General features: G+C 48.7%; 1 protein-coding gene across 1 annotated transcript in view; it reads left to right on the top strand.

Annotated features, from left to right (window-relative positions):
• Snap47 (synaptosome associated protein 47) overlaps positions 1-18,749 on the top strand; it is a 53,055-nt gene that overhangs the window by 20,708 nt on the left and 13,598 nt on the right. Inside the window, exons 2-4 of the mRNA XM_059270775.1 lie at positions 684-1,225; positions 9,283-9,773; positions 17,149-17,273. Coding sequence (XP_059126758.1) covers positions 729-1,225; positions 9,283-9,773; positions 17,149-17,273 — 1,113 coding nt within the window. The 5' untranslated portion in view covers positions 684-728. The remainder of the gene's footprint in view (positions 1-683; positions 1,226-9,282; positions 9,774-17,148; positions 17,274-18,749) is intronic.

Below are 18,749 nucleotides of genomic sequence, written 5' to 3'. Positions count from 1 at the left end.
GTACCAGGTGTGATGGCACATGCCAGTACTTCTAGTACTGGCCAAGTAGGGCACAGGGAACTTGAGGCCACCCTGGGCTACATAGCAAGTTCGAAGCTTGTCTGAGCGACACGTGAGACCCTATTTCAAAACGGTAGACCACGTTCCTGGATGCAGCTGGGTGTGAGCCTCATTACTGGGGGTGGACAGAAGTAGAAGAAAATGAAGCTAGTGTGCGTCACTGCTTCTGGCCACACAACACTGTCTGTATATAAATGCATCCATGGACATGTGACTGCATAGGTAACTCGGAGATGGCTGTCCAGGAGGGGGACATGTGTCTATAAGACTTTTCTGTAAACAGTTAGAGGATCCCCAGGAGGACCTTGTATAGATAGACAGTGATAGGGACATCACAGCCACAAGGTTGTGTGCATGGGAAGGATCTGGGGCCTTGTCTATAATGTTTGATCCCCTCATGGCTTGCCCGGTGGGCACAGGAGTGGAGGGTTTCATGTAAGGAGTGTGGGACAAGCACAGTTCTTGGTTCTGATCTCAGCCCTCTCTACCCTTTACCTGCTGGGCAGAGGCTCAGAACTCCCTTGAGACTGTACTTCTCTCCTGGCCAACCTCCTGCTATCTGTAATCTAAAGGAAATTGATATAATTCAGCCTCACCCACCCACTTTGTTTCTTTTCTCTCAGAGACAGACACGACAGCCTCCGTGTGGTCCAGCTACCTAGGGACAGATGAGTAGTGATGTGCGTGTCCACTCCTGGCCCTGCTCCTATTACCTGAACCTTGAGAAGCAATGGGTTCCTGGGAAACTGACCTTGACGCCTCAGTCACTGAAGTTCAGTGCGGACAGAACTGAAGAGGTCCTGGTGGGCCTGCCTCTCTGCAGCATCACTGAGATCAGGAAGGAGGCTTCTCTCTTTATCTTCAGTGCCATCACAGTCCTGGAGAAGGGCCAGGCCAAGCACTGGTTCAGCTCACTGCGGCCCAGTCGCAATGTGGTCTTCAACGTCATCGAGCACTTCTGGAGGGAGCTACTCCTGTCCCAGCCAGGCACCGCGGCTAACACAGCCTCCCCCGTGACCAGGGGCCAGGAGCTGGTGGGACTGATGGCCAGTTCCCAGAGACGCATGGAAGACACATCAAAGGTCCTTCATCACCAGGGCGAGCAGCTAGACAGTGTCATGAGGGGCCTGGAGAAGATGGAGTCAGATCTAGATGTGGCTGACAGGTGGGCACCCCCCAAGTCTGCTCCGCTTCTATGGAAAAGGCAGGGAGTCCTCTCAGCGATCTCGTGGTTAAGACAGTTCTAGTACTCAGAGCAAAGACTGTGCACCTGCTGTGTGGATTGTGGGGGACTCGGCCCAGAGAGCCCTGCCTGTCACCATCTGGATCCTGTTGGTTTACAGAGAGCAGGGAGTTGAGTGTTCATGTTGGGGTGGGCTGCACAAGGGAGGTGTCTTGCTCTGTCAATGTGTGTGGTTCCTGTGTGCTGGTTAGTCATGCCCCCAGTTCTCAAGTCATGAGCAGGAAATGTCCCTCCTGGTGGTGATCCGCTTTCATGGGGACCAGTAGGGGTTTTTGTATGTACTTTGAAATGCCCTCACTGAGTTTGTCCTTCAGAACGGGCTTTTTTATTTTGTTTGTATTATTTCTTTGGTAACTTTTTCACATCACTTTAAAAATGTGAGCCGTTGGGAGTACCTGTTTTTGGTTGTCCTTCATTGGGTGTCTCGTGTTCTCTCTTCATCTTGCGCTATCCATTTGCTTTCATTCTGGTTTCTAGTTCTTGGGTTTTTCTTTTATTTCTGTTAGATTTTAACGTCTAAGCATTGGTTTTGCTCTGCACATGTTTGACTCATACTCCAGCACTGCTTCCAGTCTGTTTTAGCTTAGCATTTCAGTTGCCCTTTGGTTTTGGTTTTTGAAGACAGGGTTTCTCTGTGTAACAGCCTGGCTGTCCTGGATCTCACTCTACAGACCAGGCTGGCCTCGAACTCACAGAGATCTGCCTGCCTCTGCCTCCCGAGTGCTGGGATTAAAGACTAAAGATGTGCACCACCACCCAGCTGCCTTTTTTTCTTTTTTTTTTTCTTTTTTTTTTTTGGTTTTTCGAGACAGGGTTTCTCTGTGTAGCTTTGTGCCTTTCCTGGAACTCGCTTTGGAGACCAGGCTGGCCTCGAACTCACAGAGATCCGCCTGGCTCTGCCTCCCGAGTGCTGGGATTAAAGGCGTGCGCCACCACCGCCCGGCCCTTTTTTTTCTTTTATATTGACCTATCTCTTCTAGTTTTCTCTGTCTGGATTTCTTTATTTTCTGTCTTTAATCAGAAGCATTTGTCCCAGGATCCATGTGTAGGGGGACTTCAGGACTAGACTTTCAATAAAACCTCATCCTGGGTCCCTGCCTCCCTCCTGCAGTGTGAGCCCTGTAGGCCTTGTTTGCCTTGGCATGGAGGATCCAGCTCTCCTCTCCATTCTGCCCCTGCTCCGTTAGACACTGCTGAACAGTGTCTTCTCCCAAGTGCCCAGGTTGGGTGTAGGGTCACTGTGTCTTCCTCCAAGCCAGCCTGCTCTGTCACTGACCCCATTCTATCCCAGCTGTTAGAGGATGCTGGTACCACCTTTGTTCCTGGATTTTCAGCGTCTCCTGCCACTGGTGTATAGAAAAGTCTCCACACTCTTTCAGCTGTCTTCCCCTGTCCTTAGGGAAGTGGTGTTCAGCTTGTAGTCCTTGAAGAGCATTCCCTGGCCAGTCTTCCTAAGGCCCATCTTTGAGAGTGCTCTTTTTCAGCACCCCAAGTTCAAACTTGTTTTAAATTTCCACACTTCTTTTTCAAAAATTAGGTTGGAAATGTACTCTTTCTGATATTTGCAATTATAACCCTATTATCTATAGTTCTGCTTTCTTGTTTCGGTTATCCCAGAGTCCCCCTGAAAAGAGTAGGTAGAAAAATGGACCTCTTTGGTCACCTGTAGTGTCAGTGCCACTCTGAGTACTCTGGTGAGAGCTCAGACATGAGCCCGTGCCTCCTAGGATGTGGATCAGCCCTTCGTCTGGCTTGTCTGCACTGTTCACGGCCACGTTAGTCACCAGCAGCCACTTTGGTTATCAGATTTTTAGGTGTCTTAGTGCTGTGTTCAGAAGTATTTTACTTAAATGATCCTAGTGTGCAAAAGTAGTGGTACTCACAATTGGATATGCCAAGGAGAGGCTGCCGAGCGAAGCACAGGAAGATGTTTTGAGAGGAAGACTACTCCCATGATTCCTATTGCAATGTAGTAATAGTATGTATGGTCTGCAAATAACTATATTGTAAGTATGTATATTAGAAACACAGCTTATATAGGGTTTAACACTATCCTTTGTTTCTGTTATTCCTCAGGACCTGGGAACGTATGTTCCCTGTGGGTCAAAGGCTTTGTATGTAAAGAGCATGCAGTGCTCCTGAGCCTCTGTGTGGTGGAATGTCCAGGCTCTCTCAGAGCTTCATAGGCGTGATGGCCTTTGCCATAGTGCATGCCTGGTTAGAGATGTGCTCAGAGAGAGCTTATGACTGGGCTGAAGACACATCCTCTCCTCTTACCAAGCCCAAGAGATTCTTTGAGTAAGACCATGCCACGGAGGTTGTCGTGTGTCAGGCTTGTTACAGGAGCAGAGGCAGCAGAGTCTGCAGACTGTTCAGAGTTGGAGTTCTGGTCTCTCTGCCCTCGGCTTAGTTGGTCCTCAGGAAGAAATGTGATGAAATGGACATGGAGAGTAAACTCCCATGTGTCCCAGGAATGGGTTTTCATTACGTCTTCTCTTCTGGTTGACATGTCATAGCCTCTGTGCACATGGATTTGTAATTTCCGGGAACTCGGGATAGTTCAGCGTATTTCATAGTCTGCCAAGTTAGAGTTCCTGTTGTTTGCTTTTGGTTCCTGTTGGGACACACTGGATACATCTGAGCTCCTGTCTTCTCCATGCAGATGGGTCGGAGAGAAGTGAGATCCTGCTGTTACAGGGCCGGTCACAGTAGACGCTGGCTCAGTGCTTGACTCTTCCCTGACGTCTGTTCAGTATTCCTGACAGAGCTCACCCCGAAGAGCCCTGTCCATCCCCAGCTCAGGTTGGAGAGGCCGCACCCTCCCACATGCCCACCTGCTATTTCCTGCACTGTCGTCTCACACTTCCTGCCAACGGCCCCTGGCCCAGCTCTCATGGGCACCACAGCAGAACCAGAGCTTCTGGACCTTGACTGCTAGAGCAGATGTCCTGGAATGAGGCCCCAACTGTTGGCCTCTTGTGTTTTCAGTGTGTGCCTATTTTTCAGTATCACAGAACCTGTTCCATGGTAGGCTAGACAGAGGCGCCTTCCACGTCTGAGAGCAGTGCTCTGTGGTCTGAGCGTGTTTGGTTCCTTGTCCACCATGGTGCCTGGAATGCTCCTCACTGAGAGAGGCCTCCAGCCTCAGAACTTACAGGGAGGAACTTGTGTATGAAGGAAAAACATGATCTGGTAGTCTTTGTTTTTTGTTTACCATTTGTTGACTGTGGTATCGTTTATAGTAACCAAACTAGGAAGTAGCCCAAGTGTCTATCAATAGATGAACACATCTAAAGAAAATGTCACACACACACACACACACACACACACACACACACGCACGCACGCACGCACGCACGCACGCACTCACGCACACACAGTGGAATATTATTGGCAATAAAGAAGGATGACATTGTGTATCATTTACAGAGAAATGGAGGGATTGGAGATCAACGCGCTGTGGTAAATAGCAGACTCAGAAAGAAATATACTTCATGTTCTCTCGTATACAGAAGACAGGTGGGGGAGGGGCATGAAAGTAGTAGTTGGACTTTCTGGAAGAGGGAGGAGATCCAGTGGGAGGAGGGTGGAGGGACAAGAGTGTTGACAGCGAGAAAGTGTTACTTTTCTAGTCATTGTGACCACACCTAACTAGGAGCAATCCGTGAGAGCGTTTTAACTGACAAGAAAGGGTCCATCCCCTTGTCGGGAGAATAGCAGTAGGAGCCTGAGGGAGTTTGCATTCCCATTCCAGGATGGGGAAATGAGACACAGAAAGGATAGATGGGACCAGAGCAAGACCTAACGGACTGTTTCTGTGGAGAGCTGTGGTGAGCACAATCACAAAGACACAGTGACGGGGGTCAGCATAATGGGCTCTGAGTAGAGAATGATCTAGTCAGAGCAGCCAGTGTCCCGCACACACACATGAGTAAGGACAACATGGTGTAGCTATGCAATGACATGTTATTCAGCCATGAAGAATAAACTCCAGCTATTTGTAGCAATATAGACGAACCTGGAGGTTGTGATAGCCAATTAACTAAGGCACAAAAAGACAAATGCTGCATGGTTTCACTTGTGGAAATCTGAAGAAGTGGGGCTTGTACAGGTTTGTAGCTCCTGCCTGACTCAGTAGGTCTCCAAGGCCACCTTGTTATTCCTCCAGTTCTATAATACGTAAGTAGAGTGGACATACTCAGGGGTGAACAGAGCCTTCCTGCTGGGTCCCTGGCCTGTGTTGAGAGAGCCTTTATGGTGGTAGAGAGTAAAGGAAGCCCTAGCACTCCTGTTGGAGAACACAGTAGCCAGCAGCCTAACTGAAGGGCTCACAGAGGGAGGGCCACCACGAACAGCTGTACATTAGCCCCTTTGACCCGTGAGTTGCAGGCCACAGAACTTGTGTTGACTGGTTTACCATGAGAACAATTACCAAGGATACAGGTGAAGAGATGTAAGAGGTCAGGTGTGTGGAAGGGGCGGGGCTTCCATGTCCTCCCTGGGCACCGCCCCCCAGTACCTCCACATATCCAGCTCCTGGGAAGCTCTGAACTTGTCTATAGGGGTTTTATAGACCTTCATTACATGGGGTGATTAATGAAACCACTGGCCGTCAGTGATCCACTCAACCTTCAGCACTTTTTCCGTCTCTAGGGGCTGAGATGAGGCTGAGGGTCCCCGCCCTCTGACCCAGCCCTGATCTTTCAGTGACCAGCCCCACCTGGGAGCTCTCCAGGGGCTGCTGGCCAGCAGAGGGTTTATCAGCACATGGAATACACTTTGCTTCCAGACTCCTAGGAAACAGGATTAGGACCAAATGTATTTCAGAATGTCATACTTGAGAAACGCCTACAAAGTTTGGTGCATTCAGGAATCTTCTTGCTTTTTATTTTCATTCTGAAAAAAAAAAGTCATATTGTTAAAGTTTTTTGTAGGTGCCCTGTATCAGACTAAGTTTTCTTCCTGTGATGGAATTCTTCAGGCTCGATGCTGTCCCGATGAGCTTACAGCTTTCCTGTTTCACTGTCAGTGAGATGAGTTCCACTGGTTCATTTCCAGTCGTTACGCCATCCTCGTCTTCCTGGGATGAAGACCTCTTACTTGTGGGCCAGTAGTTTTCATGTCATCAGGTGTACTTGCTGGTTTAGAGGCGTCTTACTGTGTTGGGATTCATGTGTCTTGTGGCATTGGGGCGGTGGCCTGTGTGATGGAGGGCTGTGGATGACAGTGGCTGAACCTCATCTTTGGCAGAATTCACCAGTGAAGCCGCTCAGGCCACGCTGTTCTCTCTGGTGTCATCGTTACAGGTTTAGTTTCTTTCTCAAGCTGTTCAGGTTTTTTTCCTTGCCTGGGTTTCAGAGGTTGGGCCGTCCAGTGTTGTACATTTCAGATAAGTTGTTGGATTTATTGGCACCGAGAATAGTGTCCATAAGACTTTCCACCATCCCCAGTCCTTTGTCAGAAATTTATGTTTTCTCTATAGTTTCCTTGATCATTTTTTGTTAGTAATTTGTATTTTGTATTTAAGTCACATCAAGGAACTCACTTTTGATTCTCTCTCTCTCTCTCTCTCTCTCTCTCTCAAGACATAGTCTCACTATGTAGCCCTGGCTCACCTGAAACTCACTCTGTAGACCAGGCTGGCTTCTAACTCACAGAAATCTAGTTGCCTCTGCCTTCAGAATGCTGGGATTAAAGTCACAGATCATTCATTTTTATTTATCTTCTCTGTGTGTATACAGGCATGTATGTGCCATAGCATTTGTATGGAAAGTTGGAGTCAATTTTCTCCTTCCATCATGCAAGGTCAAAGGATCAAACCCAAATCTTTAGGCTTGGTGGCAAGCTATCTCCCCAGACCAGTTTCTTTCTTTTCCTGTTTTTTTAACTGCTTCTAATTTCATTGATCTCTACATTTTGACTTTTCTACTTTCTTTGTGTATGTTCTACTCTTCATTTTAAACCAATTTGAAATAGAAGCTTAGATAACTAATTTTAGGCTATTTATTTATTTATTTATTTATTTATTTATTTTGGGGTTTTTTGAGACAGTGTTTCTCAGTGTAGCCATGGCTGTCTTGGAACTCACTCTGTAGATCAGGCTGGCCTGGTGCTCAGAGATCTGCCTGCTTCTGCCTCCCAAGTGCTGGAATTGAAAGTGTGTGCTGCTACCATCCAATTGTAAACCTTTTAATATACACATATACACACTGGAAACTCACTTTTCTCGGATGGGATCATGTTTGCTTCTCATGTGTGTTGTATTTCCATTGTTATTCACTTTAAGTATTTTCTTCTTTTTTTTTATTGAGATTTGTTTTACATGTAGTGTTTTGCCTGAATCTATGTCTGTGTATATATCAATGCATACTTGTGCTCTTGGAGGTCAGAAGAAGGTGTCAGGGGACCTGGAGTTACAGATACTTACAAACCACCGTGTGTGTTCTGGGAAAGGAACCCAGGTCCTCTACAAGAGCAGCAAGTGTTCTTAACCACCGAGCCATTGCTCCATCCCTTTTAAATGTTTTCTGATTTCCTTTTTGCACGTGTGGTACATGTACTTCAATGTGCATTAATCTGCAAATATTTTCAGATTTGTATTTGTCTTTTGGACATAGTGTCTTTGCACTTAGCTGCAGTCCCTGGCATGAGTGTTCTGCGTCCAGTTGAAAGCACCGTGCATTCATCAGATGCTGGCTTATTCTATATCAGTCAGGCTGAGCTGCCACAATACTGTTCAACACTCCAATTCTTAATAATTTTGTGTCATTTTGTCCTGTCAGCCATTGAAAGAAATGTAACTGTTGAAGTCTACAGCTGTGGTTGTCTGTTTTGTCAACTTTTTTGCTTAATGAATTTTGAAGTGATGTTATTTGGTACATAGATGTTTAACGTTAAATCTTCCTCTCTATCACACAGTGCCTCTGGTAGCATCCGTTTACTGCTACCATCCTGTGTATTGTGTGTACATTTCAATTATTTGTTTTCTGTGAATCTATTCTTTCTTGTTTTACAGTGTTTTTGTGAACAAGCTTTAGCTGCCTCTTGTTTCTTTCAAGCTGATAATGTCTTTTCACTTGGTCCTGGTTCAGTTTAACACATCTAGTTCTGCCTTATGTTTGCTGTTTGTTCTTTTTGATAGTTACTTCTTTAAACTTTATTTATTTATTTATATTTTATGTGTGAGTGCTCTGCATATATACCTGCACCCCAGAAGATGGCATCAGATCCTATTATAGATGGTTGTGAGCCACCGTGTGGTTGCTGGGAATTGAACCCAGGACCTCTGGAAGAGCAGCCAGTGCTCTTAACTGCTGAGCCATCTCTCCAGCCCCCGACAGTTGCTTTTTCTTTCCTGCCTCCATTTGAAGCATTGGATATATTTCTTGGTATTGCAGTTGTGCTCTGCAGTCTAGTAGACACTAGCTATAATGAAATTGAGTTATATCAGCCTGGGAAGCGGCTTAGACATAGAGCCCTGAATTTGATTCCCCAGCTCTACAAACAATTAATTAATTGAGTTAAGAATTGAGGTTCTCAGTTGCCATGGCTATAAATAAAGTGTTGGTAGCTACATGTGCCTCCATTTGTCTTGGACAACGTCGACAGGGCTTTTCCACGCTGCAGAAAGCTTAGCAGACAGCTCTAGAGAGTTTGGTGGGTTCATGAATTCATGGATGGCTTCTGAGTCAGAACTCTCCAGGTCAAGGTGTAGTGTGGAAAGAACAACATGAGTCATGTGCACATGTTTGCTGTATCTTTGGTTAGCTGGATCCCCTCTAGGCAGGTGTGCTTACCACCCCAAGCCTCAGGTCCCCACCCCTTGCTCTTTCTGCTTCATGAGTGCTTGTTGGGGAAGATGGACTATAAAATGGTAACATGCTCTACAAAGATCAAAGCAGTCTTCTGAAGAAAAAAAAAAAGGCCTTACACCTCAAAACTGACCGTCTCTAATATCCATGTTTTCTTTGCTCTTTTAGACTGCTGACAGAACTGGAGTCTCCTTCCTGGTGGCCTTTTAGCTCTAAACTTTGGAAGACACCGTCAGAAGCCAAGACCAAGGAAGGTGTCTCGGTAGCCTCTTGTGAGCCCTTTGGAAAGGAAGGGGTAGTGATCAGAGTCCCTGCTGTTGTTTCTCAGAGAACAGAGTCTCATTCCAAGCCAGGAAAGCTCACTGTCTTGGTTTCTGGTTTGGAAATCCATGACTCCAGTTCATTGCTCCTGCACAGGTTTGAGAGGGAAGATGTGGATGATATCAAGGTTCACTCTCCTTATGAGGTCAGCATACGCCAGCGGTTCATTGGGAAGCCAGACGTGGCTTATCGGCTGATATCTGCCAAGATGCCAGAGGTCATTCCCATTTTAGAAGTGCAGTTCAGCAAGAAGATTGAGCTCCTGGAAGATGCCCTAGTGCTCAGGAGCAGAGCCCGGACTTCCTCTGCAGAGGAGAGTTGCTCCATTCGGCATGCAGGTGAGTGGCCAGCAGGGCAGTGCATGTAGGGACTTCCAAAATTAGAGCCTCACTCAGCATGCTGTGGTGTGTGTTCAGCATGCGCATCAGTCAGCAGCTGCTGGCTCTAGCTCACAGGCAGTCATTCATGGGCTTGTGCAACCCTTCCAGGCTGCCAACTTCTACCTGTCCTTGACAGATAATTGGGTTTCAGAATAGGGCAGTGCCAAAGCTTGGGTCTTGAATGTCTCCCAAAGGCTTACCTCTCAGGGTGGCACTATTAAGAGATAGTGGGGCCTCTAGAAGGACAGGCCTTGGGGGGGGCCTTAGATCATGGGAAGCTTGCTCTCTCTTCCCAGCTCTCTTCCTGCATGCTGATGGTAGTGAGCAGTTCTGTTCCTGTGGTGATAGACTGCCTCACCACAGGTCCAAAGCATTAGGGGCCACTTGACCTTGGACTGACACTCTCTAGAACCCTGAGTTAGAGTAAATCTTTTCTCTTGCTGGTTGTTTGGATATTTCCTTGTGGTATAGAAAACTGAATAGTGTAGTCAAAGGTATTATCAGCCCATTTTGTGTTGCTTTAACAAAATACCAGAATCTAGGTGTTATATAAAGAAAAGATTAGGTAGCTTACCATAATGAAAACTTAAAGCCCAGGATTGGACGTCTCTCTTTGGTCTCTGGTGAGGGTCACATGGCAGATACACATGGTGAGAGCGCTTGACAAGACAGGATGCTGAGGAGATTCAAGGGCCAGGCTTTCTCCTTTACAACATCTTTCTCAGAAACTTATGTGGATCCCATAGTGCTTCCCAAAGACAGTATCCTTAGGACCTGAAAATCTCCCCCAGGTTCTACTTCTCAAAGGTGCCACCACTTCCCAACATCACTTAGCACCTAGCAGATGAGCAGATGAGCCCTCAGACCATATCTGAACAATAGCAAAGGGTTTGGGTAAGGCAAGCAAAGGAAGCTTCAGGTCCTGAGCCCTTGTCTCTGCTCAGCCTAATTCAAGAAGTGCCACTCTCAGATATATTCTGGTGTGACCCACACCTACCCTGACATGTCCCCCACCAGCCTACCACTATCCTTGGGCATTGAGTTGGGTCTTTCCAACCACTGCCCAGATGTGCATTGTAAAGGTCTGTATCCTTGAATTCTTGGACATAGAGCTGAGTTTTCAAGTTCAGGTGCTATGCACTGGGCCAAGTGGGGCAGCAGAACCTAACACCAAGGCCCAGGATAGGGCTAGTGCATTTGGACACGATATATGTGCATTCACCATGGTATTCAGTTTCCCTGAATTAGGATTAGCAAGGTGAGGACCTAAGTGTAGCAGATGAGATGCTACAGTGTGAAGCTGGACATCTGTCAGCGCTCTATGCTCAGCCCTTTCAAGAGAGGCTTTCTAGACTTGGAGTGTCCAGGGCTGGAGAGATGGCTCAGTGGTTAGAGCACTGGCTGCTCTTCCAGAGGTCCTGATTCCCAGCACCCACACGGTGGCTCACACCATCTAAAGTGGGATCTGATGCCCTCTTCTGGCATGCAGGCATCTATGCAGACAGAGTACTCATCCCAAAAGAAAACAGAAGACCCAGAGTGTCCAGTGAGGTACAAGCAGAGAAGCAAGAAGTGGGGTCTGTCCTAGCAGAGGCAGGAGTAAGGGGCTGATGAAAGCTGGCATGCACAGTGTTGAGGAGGAGGCATGTGATATTGTGACTGGGCGGCAGCTGCCCTGGGAATGGATGACTGAGGGAGGGAATGCCCCCCTGGGGGGACTTTAGGTAGGAGACATTATATCTTAGGAAGGTAGCAGTTATCCCCGTGGAGGGAGAACTAAGGAGGTGTCACTGGCCTACAAGTAAGGTAACCTCAAGAGGTTTTCATGATTGGTGGCTTCTATAACTCGTGAAGTCATAGGTCTACTGCAAGACGGGCATCCATCCAGTGGGTCTTGTTTGGTGGGAGTTCTGCTGACTACCTGGTGTTAGCAGACAGTCTAGGCTTGTACACAAGCTGCAGTGTTCACTGTCCAGATGGCGTTGTCTTTAGGAGAGCCCTAGGTCTTCCTGTCCCCGCTCCTGATGGGAGCGGTTCCCAGCTGGTGCAGGCCAGCCTCCCTTATAGACGCTGACTTCAAGGATGTCTTCCTTAGCAACAGCCTGGTGGGATTAGATTGAGTTACTGGGGACCTGTCCTTCACAAGGGGCACGGGGACTCTTGTGGGGGATGAACGAACACTAGGAGCATGACAATCTGTGTTATTTTATGTCCCCTGAGGACTTCCTTAAGTGTTTGGAATGTACTTGGAGGGAAGCGCTATCCTCATTTCTGGTGGATGGGTGTGCCCCCCAGCTGGCTGGTCTGTGCAGGAAGCTCACGTGTACTGAGGGTTAGTGGGGGAGATGGCTTCCAAGTAGGTGGGAACTCGGTGGTTTTCCTGCCCACAGCTTGGTGGGAGGGTTGGCGCCTTGCCCACACCTTCATGTGCTGCAGTGCTCAGCCGGCTTCTGTCTTCCCACTGGGAAGTGGAATCTGGAGGCAGAGTAGGTGGAAGCCTTGACTGAGGCCCCCAGCCTCCTCTGAAGGTGTGCTGTGTGCCTGTGGCCACACAGGGGCAGTCTTGAAGCATGGCGAGCTTCCGCTGCTGGAGTTAAACTTTACTCGGGAAGCTAGCTCCCCAGAGACTATTGTAGTGAATGCTTCCTGCAGACCACGGAGGCTGCCAGTATCAAGAGCCTGGGCCTGGAGAGCAGGAAGACTGACTGGCATGTTGTCTCAGGACAGCGCAGCTTCATTGCTGTTTCTCTTCGTAGCATCCTTAGAGACGTGTGAGCTTAGATGATTCCAGATTTCAGGGTCATTATCTCCTGTTTGATGCCACATGTTAACAGGTGTCTCAGACTCTGAGTTTCGGGTCATGGAATATTTGTGAATAGTAATGAATTCATGGAGCATAAGTCTGCATATGAAACTCACTGCTGCTTCATGTCTGCCTTACTCACATAGGCCAGGGGTGATTTTATACATTTTCTTCAGTGATGTTTGTGCATAGATCGTTTCAAAGTGTCCTGGAGTTTGTAGCTTATGAACTCTGAGTTTTAACATTTTTGAGTCCTGTGTTGCTCCCAACCCCAAATGTGCTCTGCTATCAACTCCTGATATTACTGTGCCTCCTTGTCACGTCCAAGGAACATCTATACTAGATGCCTAGTCTCTTACCTCCACCTGGCCGCCTCTGTCCCCAGAGCCCCAGGGTCCTGTGACTGTGGGTTCATGGGCTCCCTGGCTCTGACTGTACCTTGAAAAGCTTGTAGGAGGAATCCCTTCTGGAGGTCATGATCAACTTGTTCTAGGCTGTCTTTTAAGGCAGAGATGGGAAGTCCTGGTTATTATAGGCATCATCTTTGACAGGGTTTCTATTGCTGTGATGAAACACCATGAGCAAAAGCAAGTTGGGGGAGGAGAGGGCTTCTTTTGCTTACACTTCCAAATAACAGTTCATCATCAAAGGCAGTCAGGGCAGGAACTCAAGCAGGGCAGGAACCCGGAGGCAGGAGCTGATGCAGAGGCCATGGAGGGTGCTGGCTCTTCCTATGGCTTGCTTAGATGCCTTTCTTATATGACGACCCAGGACCACCAGCCCAGGGGTGGCCCAACCCACAATGGCTGGGCCCTCCCCATCAGTCATTAAGAAAATGCCCTATAGTCTGCCTCCAGATCGATCTTAGGGAGGCATTTCCTCCATTGAGGTTTCCTTCTCTCTGATGACTAACTTATGGCAAGTTGACATAGAAACTAGCCAGGATGGCACCCCAGGAGTGCCCTCGAGTGTGCAAGCCCTGTGCTGTGTTTGGCTGTGTTCTCACAAGGGCCTCTGATGATACAGGTACTACATTTTGCCTGATGGCGATCTCTGGGCCCAAGGGCAGGGTTCGTGGGGATGCAGACATGGGTGGCACTGTGAGTGATGGTGCTCCTGGGGTCCAAAGACAGTCCTCAGGGTTGCACAGTGCTGCTCTGGGTCGGCCAGGAGGCTGGTTAGGGAGAATGGCTTGGCCCTCAGGCACCTGTGGTCTCCATGCTTCAATGTACCTATGTGCTCCCAAGTCACTGTGGAAGCATAGGTATCTGTGGAAACACAGTATGCTCTCCCTCTGTCTCCCCTTCCTCACTCTCCCGCCCCATGGATGAGTGTGGGTTGTTTTCTCCCATACCAGAGGAGCTGTTGTCCAAGGACAGATGAGGAATGGGAGGCTAGGTCGGCCCCGCAGGAGGGCTCTGCCGGGGTCATGGCGCCTTTCCTCTGAGCTGTGTGTCAGGGCTGTCTGGGGGCCAGTGTCTGTCCCCTTTGCCAGCTGACTACCCCGAGACCGTCTTATGCCCCTGCAGTCTTCCTCGTGGCTGGAGCCATTTTTGCTGCTTTTACTAAACAGATCATTAGTGACTAGAGAGATAGAAACCACCCTGCCCAGAGCCACAGTAATTCTTCTCAGATGTTTCAAAACATGGATCAACAAGTCAGCAACCAGCCCTGGAGGTGGCAGAGTTCTGCGGCTTAGATGGGTCCCAGCTGACCCCACAGTCATGGAAAACATCCCAGACTCCATGTGCCTGTGGGTCATTAGTGACATCCATTAGGAGAGTCTTGCTTTAACTTTCTGTTTGTTGAAGTTCCGTCAGTCAGGATCAGTCCTGAGGTTTCAGTCACTGGGGAAGCGCCTGCCCATCTGGCTGTCTCCTGTAGCTTGAGTCAGTCTGTCTCTCTGTAGCTTCAGTCAGAGTCTCTCTGTAACTTCAGTCAGAGTCTCTCTGTAACTTCAGTCAGAGTCTCTGTAGCTTCAGTCAGTCTCCTGTAACTTCAGTCAGTCTCCTGTAGCTTCAGTCAGTCTCTGTGGCTTCAGTCAGTCTCCTGTAGCTTCAGTCAGAGTCTCCTGTAGCTTCAGTCAGTCTCTGTGTAGCTTCAGTCAGTCTCCTGTAGCTTCAGTCAGAGTCTCCTGTAGCTTCAGTCAGTCTCTGTGTAGCTTCAGTCAGTCTCTCTGTGGCTTCAGTCAGTCTCCTGTAGCTTCAGTCAGTCTCTCTGTGGCTTCAGTCAGTCTCCTGTAGCTTCAGTCAGAATCTCTCTGTGGCTTCAGTCAGTCTCCTGTAGCTTCAGTCAGAGTCTCCTGTAGCTTCAGTCAGAGTCTCTCTGTGGCTTCAGTCAGTCTCCTGTAGCTTCAGTCAGAATCTCTCTGTGGCTTCAGTCAGTCTCCTGTAGCTTCAGTCAGAGTCTCCTGTAGCTTCAGTCAGAGTCTCTCTGTGGCTTCAGTCAGTCTCCTGTAGCTTCAGTCAGAGTCTCCTGTAGCTTCAGTCAATCTCTGTGTAGCTTCAGTCAGAGTCTCCTGTAGCTTCGGTCAGTCTCCTGTAGCTTGAAGTGTGGTAGCCATGGTCAGCAGCTCTGGAGTTCCGCTTCCTGAGTCCATGCTGCGGCTAAGGATCCCAAGAGGCTCTGGGGAAAGGCCTCAGCATCACGGGAGCACCAAGGCTATGCAGTGTGACCATCACGGTGTACACAGCTAATTACAGATCAGGCTGAGAGGATCACCATGCCCCAGATACATGAGCTGGTCGGCGCAAGGCAGAGGGACCCCAATTGCAGGCAGTGGGGTTCTTTGGGCCTGTGAATGGGTATCCTTTGCCCTCTCACCCACCTGGAAGAGCCCTCTTTGTACTGGGCTCTCACCCCAAGCCTACCTACCATTATCTCCTCAGGCTGATGATTGCTCACACACCTTTTCTGCACTCCCCAGCTTCCAGCCCAGCGAGCTGTGTCCACTCGCTGTAAAGCAGTGCCATACCAGCTAACTCCCACGGACAGAGGAGCTCAGCAGTGAGCCCCGGGAGCTGGTTAGCACGCGGCAAACACACATTTGTAGTCAGTTTTGTATGTCTTGTTGTTGTTTTAGAGTGTAGTAGGAAAACCACTGTCCCAGTGATGGGTCCTAACTCCGCTACTTGGTAGATTGGGTTTCCGCACTAAAGCATGCAGAGTGTATGAGTGTTCACCTCTCTTCATCTACCAATCCTGTGGGCCTATCCTCACCCTGCCTGCCTTCCTCCTGAGGGTGTGTGGCCAGTTCTTAGCTGCTCCTGCCTCTTTTTTGTTTGTTTGTTTGTTTCTTTCTTTTGTTTTTTTTTGAGACATGATTTCTCTGTGTAGCTTTGCCCCTTTCCTGGATCTCACTCTGTAGACCAGGCTGGCCTCGAACTCACAGAGGTCCTCCTGCCTCTGCCTCCTGAGTGCTGGGATTAAAGGCGTGTGCCACCACCGCCTGGCTACTCCCGCCTCTTTCAGGAGGGTTGCCTTTCAGACAGTTGGAAGAGATAACAGAGCAAAGGGAGCTTTGTGCTGGGCTGGAAGCACCTGGTCTCTTTCCTGGGGAAGACAGGCATGTCTCAGTGACTGATGAGCCCAGGGAGCGCTCCCCTGGGTGTGCCTCCTTCCCTCTCCTTCTCTGCTGTGTAGCAGTGAGCTCCAGCCGCTCTACCTTGTCTAGCTAAGAGGTGTGTAAACGCCTGCCACTGGAGGGGCTGCTTGTCACACTCCACACTCTTCCTGTTTCCTCCCGGCCTAGAAAATGCTCTGTATCCACGGTGCCCCCTATTATAGGGAAGAGCAGAGATCAGACTTCAATTTCAGACCTTACCTGGCCTAGGAAGCTCTGGGTTTGTGGCCAGAGGAGTTGCTCTCTAAAGAAAGAACAGGTGGCCCATGGCAGCCGCCAGGAGCCACGCAGCACTTCACCGGTTACACCGTTCCTGCCAGCTGTCCCGTCTTGGGTGCAGAGATTACCCAGCACACAGGTGTGTGTCGATCTGTGCGAGCTGTGGAGCTGCCCCACTGAGCTGAGCCCTCGCTGACCACAGGACGGGTAGCTCTGACTCACTAGGGCTGGAGCAGGGCAGGCTTGTGCATGTAGCTCCACTTGGCTCCAGTAGCTGGCCATTTCCTGTTCTCTCTGGAACCGCAGTGTTCTGTGGAATAGCTCAACTGTCCCCACATTTCCTGGTGATGTGTTATATGTATGTTCCGCCAGGGTTCAGCAGTTCTTGTGTTTTATATGCCACATCCTTAAAAATTGAACATTTATGGATTAAAGGCCCTTCTCTCCAGAGATACTTACAGAATTAACCCTGGGTGTTTACAGTATTGAAAACTCACCTTGATGTGGGGCGTTCAACTCAGTAGAGGCCCAGGCACCAAGGCCCATACATGCCCATATGGACACTCGGATGTGCTCCTCAGGCCAAAGCCTGTGGCAGTCTTAAATGCCCCTCTGTGAGCTGCTGAATGCTTGTGTGTGGTTTGCGCCTTCCGAAAGTTTTCACCACTGACCTCAGCTTTCCGTTCCAGCATCCAGACTGATGGGCTGCACTACACACCGCGAGCTGCCCACGGGAGGCCAGGAAGGCGAGCAGCTGCAGCTGCAGAGGAACTGGCCACTACTCTCTGAGGGGGAAGCCCAGGAGCTGACACAGGTAGAGGGTCCCCACTGCCTCAGTTGGCCACTTAAGCATCTCTGCCCTCACTACCTGTACCTCATCCCTCTCCTGCCTGAAGACAGGCCCTTGTTGGATTATGTATGCCTTTCACTGAAACAGTGGTTCTTAACCTGTGGGTCTCAACCCCTTTGGGGGGATTGAATGACCCTTTCACAGGGGTCGCCTAAGACCATTGGAAAACATAGATATTCACATTACAATCCATAACAGTAGCAAAATCACAGTTGTGAAGTAGCAATGAAAATCATGTTCTGGTGGGAGTCACCGCAACATGAGGAACTGTATTAAAGGGTCACAACATTAGGAAGGGTGAGGACCACTGCTCTAGAGGAGCTTCTTGGTCCCAGGCTTTGCTGTATTTTTGGTTGGAGAGAGGACAGGAATGCAGCTGCCCATCCCAACTCTCAAGTTTCATGGCATACAAACTCACAGTGTGCACACCATCTGCACATACAATTGCCTTGGTGGCCACCTCCATCCATTGTGTATGTATGTGTGCATGTATGTAGACTGTATGTGTATGTGCTACATAGTGCTATCCCTGTTCTGCACAGTATGTGTATGCTCTGCCTACTTACATGTGATTGTGCAGTGTGCATGTGCTCTGTGTACATGTGTTGTATGGTATGTGGGAACTGTATGCTGTGTGCTGTTCATGAACACATGTTCTCCTCGACAGCCATGTATGTACAGTTAAGAGTAAATTAGCTTGCTCAGATCTCTCATGTTCAACATTAGATTCTGAAAGAAGTTCTCCACTTTTCCTCACAAAGTTGGAATTTAAACACTCCGCCCAAATACTTGATGTTTAGCTCTTCGTAGTGTCCCTGCACAGTGTGCCTCCTTTTCCTCTGGGCTTTGAAGGAGCTCGTCAGCATGTTGTTTTACTTTCAGATAGTTCAGTCTCTGTCCTTAGAAGATCAGAGTTCTTGTAGGATGTGATGGCTTTCTCTGCGGTCACAGCACCCTGAAGCTGAGGCGAGACTGCCGTAGGTTCAAGGCCAGCCTGATGGAAGAGAGAGGCGCCCTAAAAAGCAACAGCTAGAAAAGAGCTGTTAATAAGTCAGGAGGATGAGGATGAGGCAGTAGGATCATGAGTTGCCTGTGTGTGTACATGCATACATACATACATGCATACATAATGCATGCATGCCTGAGTCAGTGTAATCCTATTCCTAATTTAGAAAATGAAAGTGGGGCTGAAGAGACAGAGGCCTGGGCGTGGTTTCCAGCATGGGTGGCTCACAGCCATCTGGGATGTCTTCTTCTGGTCTCCGTGGGTACTGCATTCACATAGTGCACATACATACAGACAGACAAAAGTCATACACATAAAGTAAAACTAGATAAATCTTTTTAAAAAACAAATTTAATTTAAAAATTAAAATGCCAAGTCAGTGTTCATGTTGCCCCGGACCTGCCATGAGGCCTGTCTGTTCTAACCAGGACCTG

The sequence above is a fragment of the Peromyscus eremicus genome, chromosome 8a, assembly GCF_949786415.1.
Source record: "Peromyscus eremicus chromosome 8a, PerEre_H2_v1, whole genome shotgun sequence".
NCBI lineage: Eukaryota > Metazoa > Chordata > Mammalia > Rodentia > Cricetidae > Peromyscus > Peromyscus eremicus.
The sequence above is the reverse complement of the archived record's forward strand: the minus strand, read 5'-3'. Positions and strand labels throughout refer to the sequence as shown.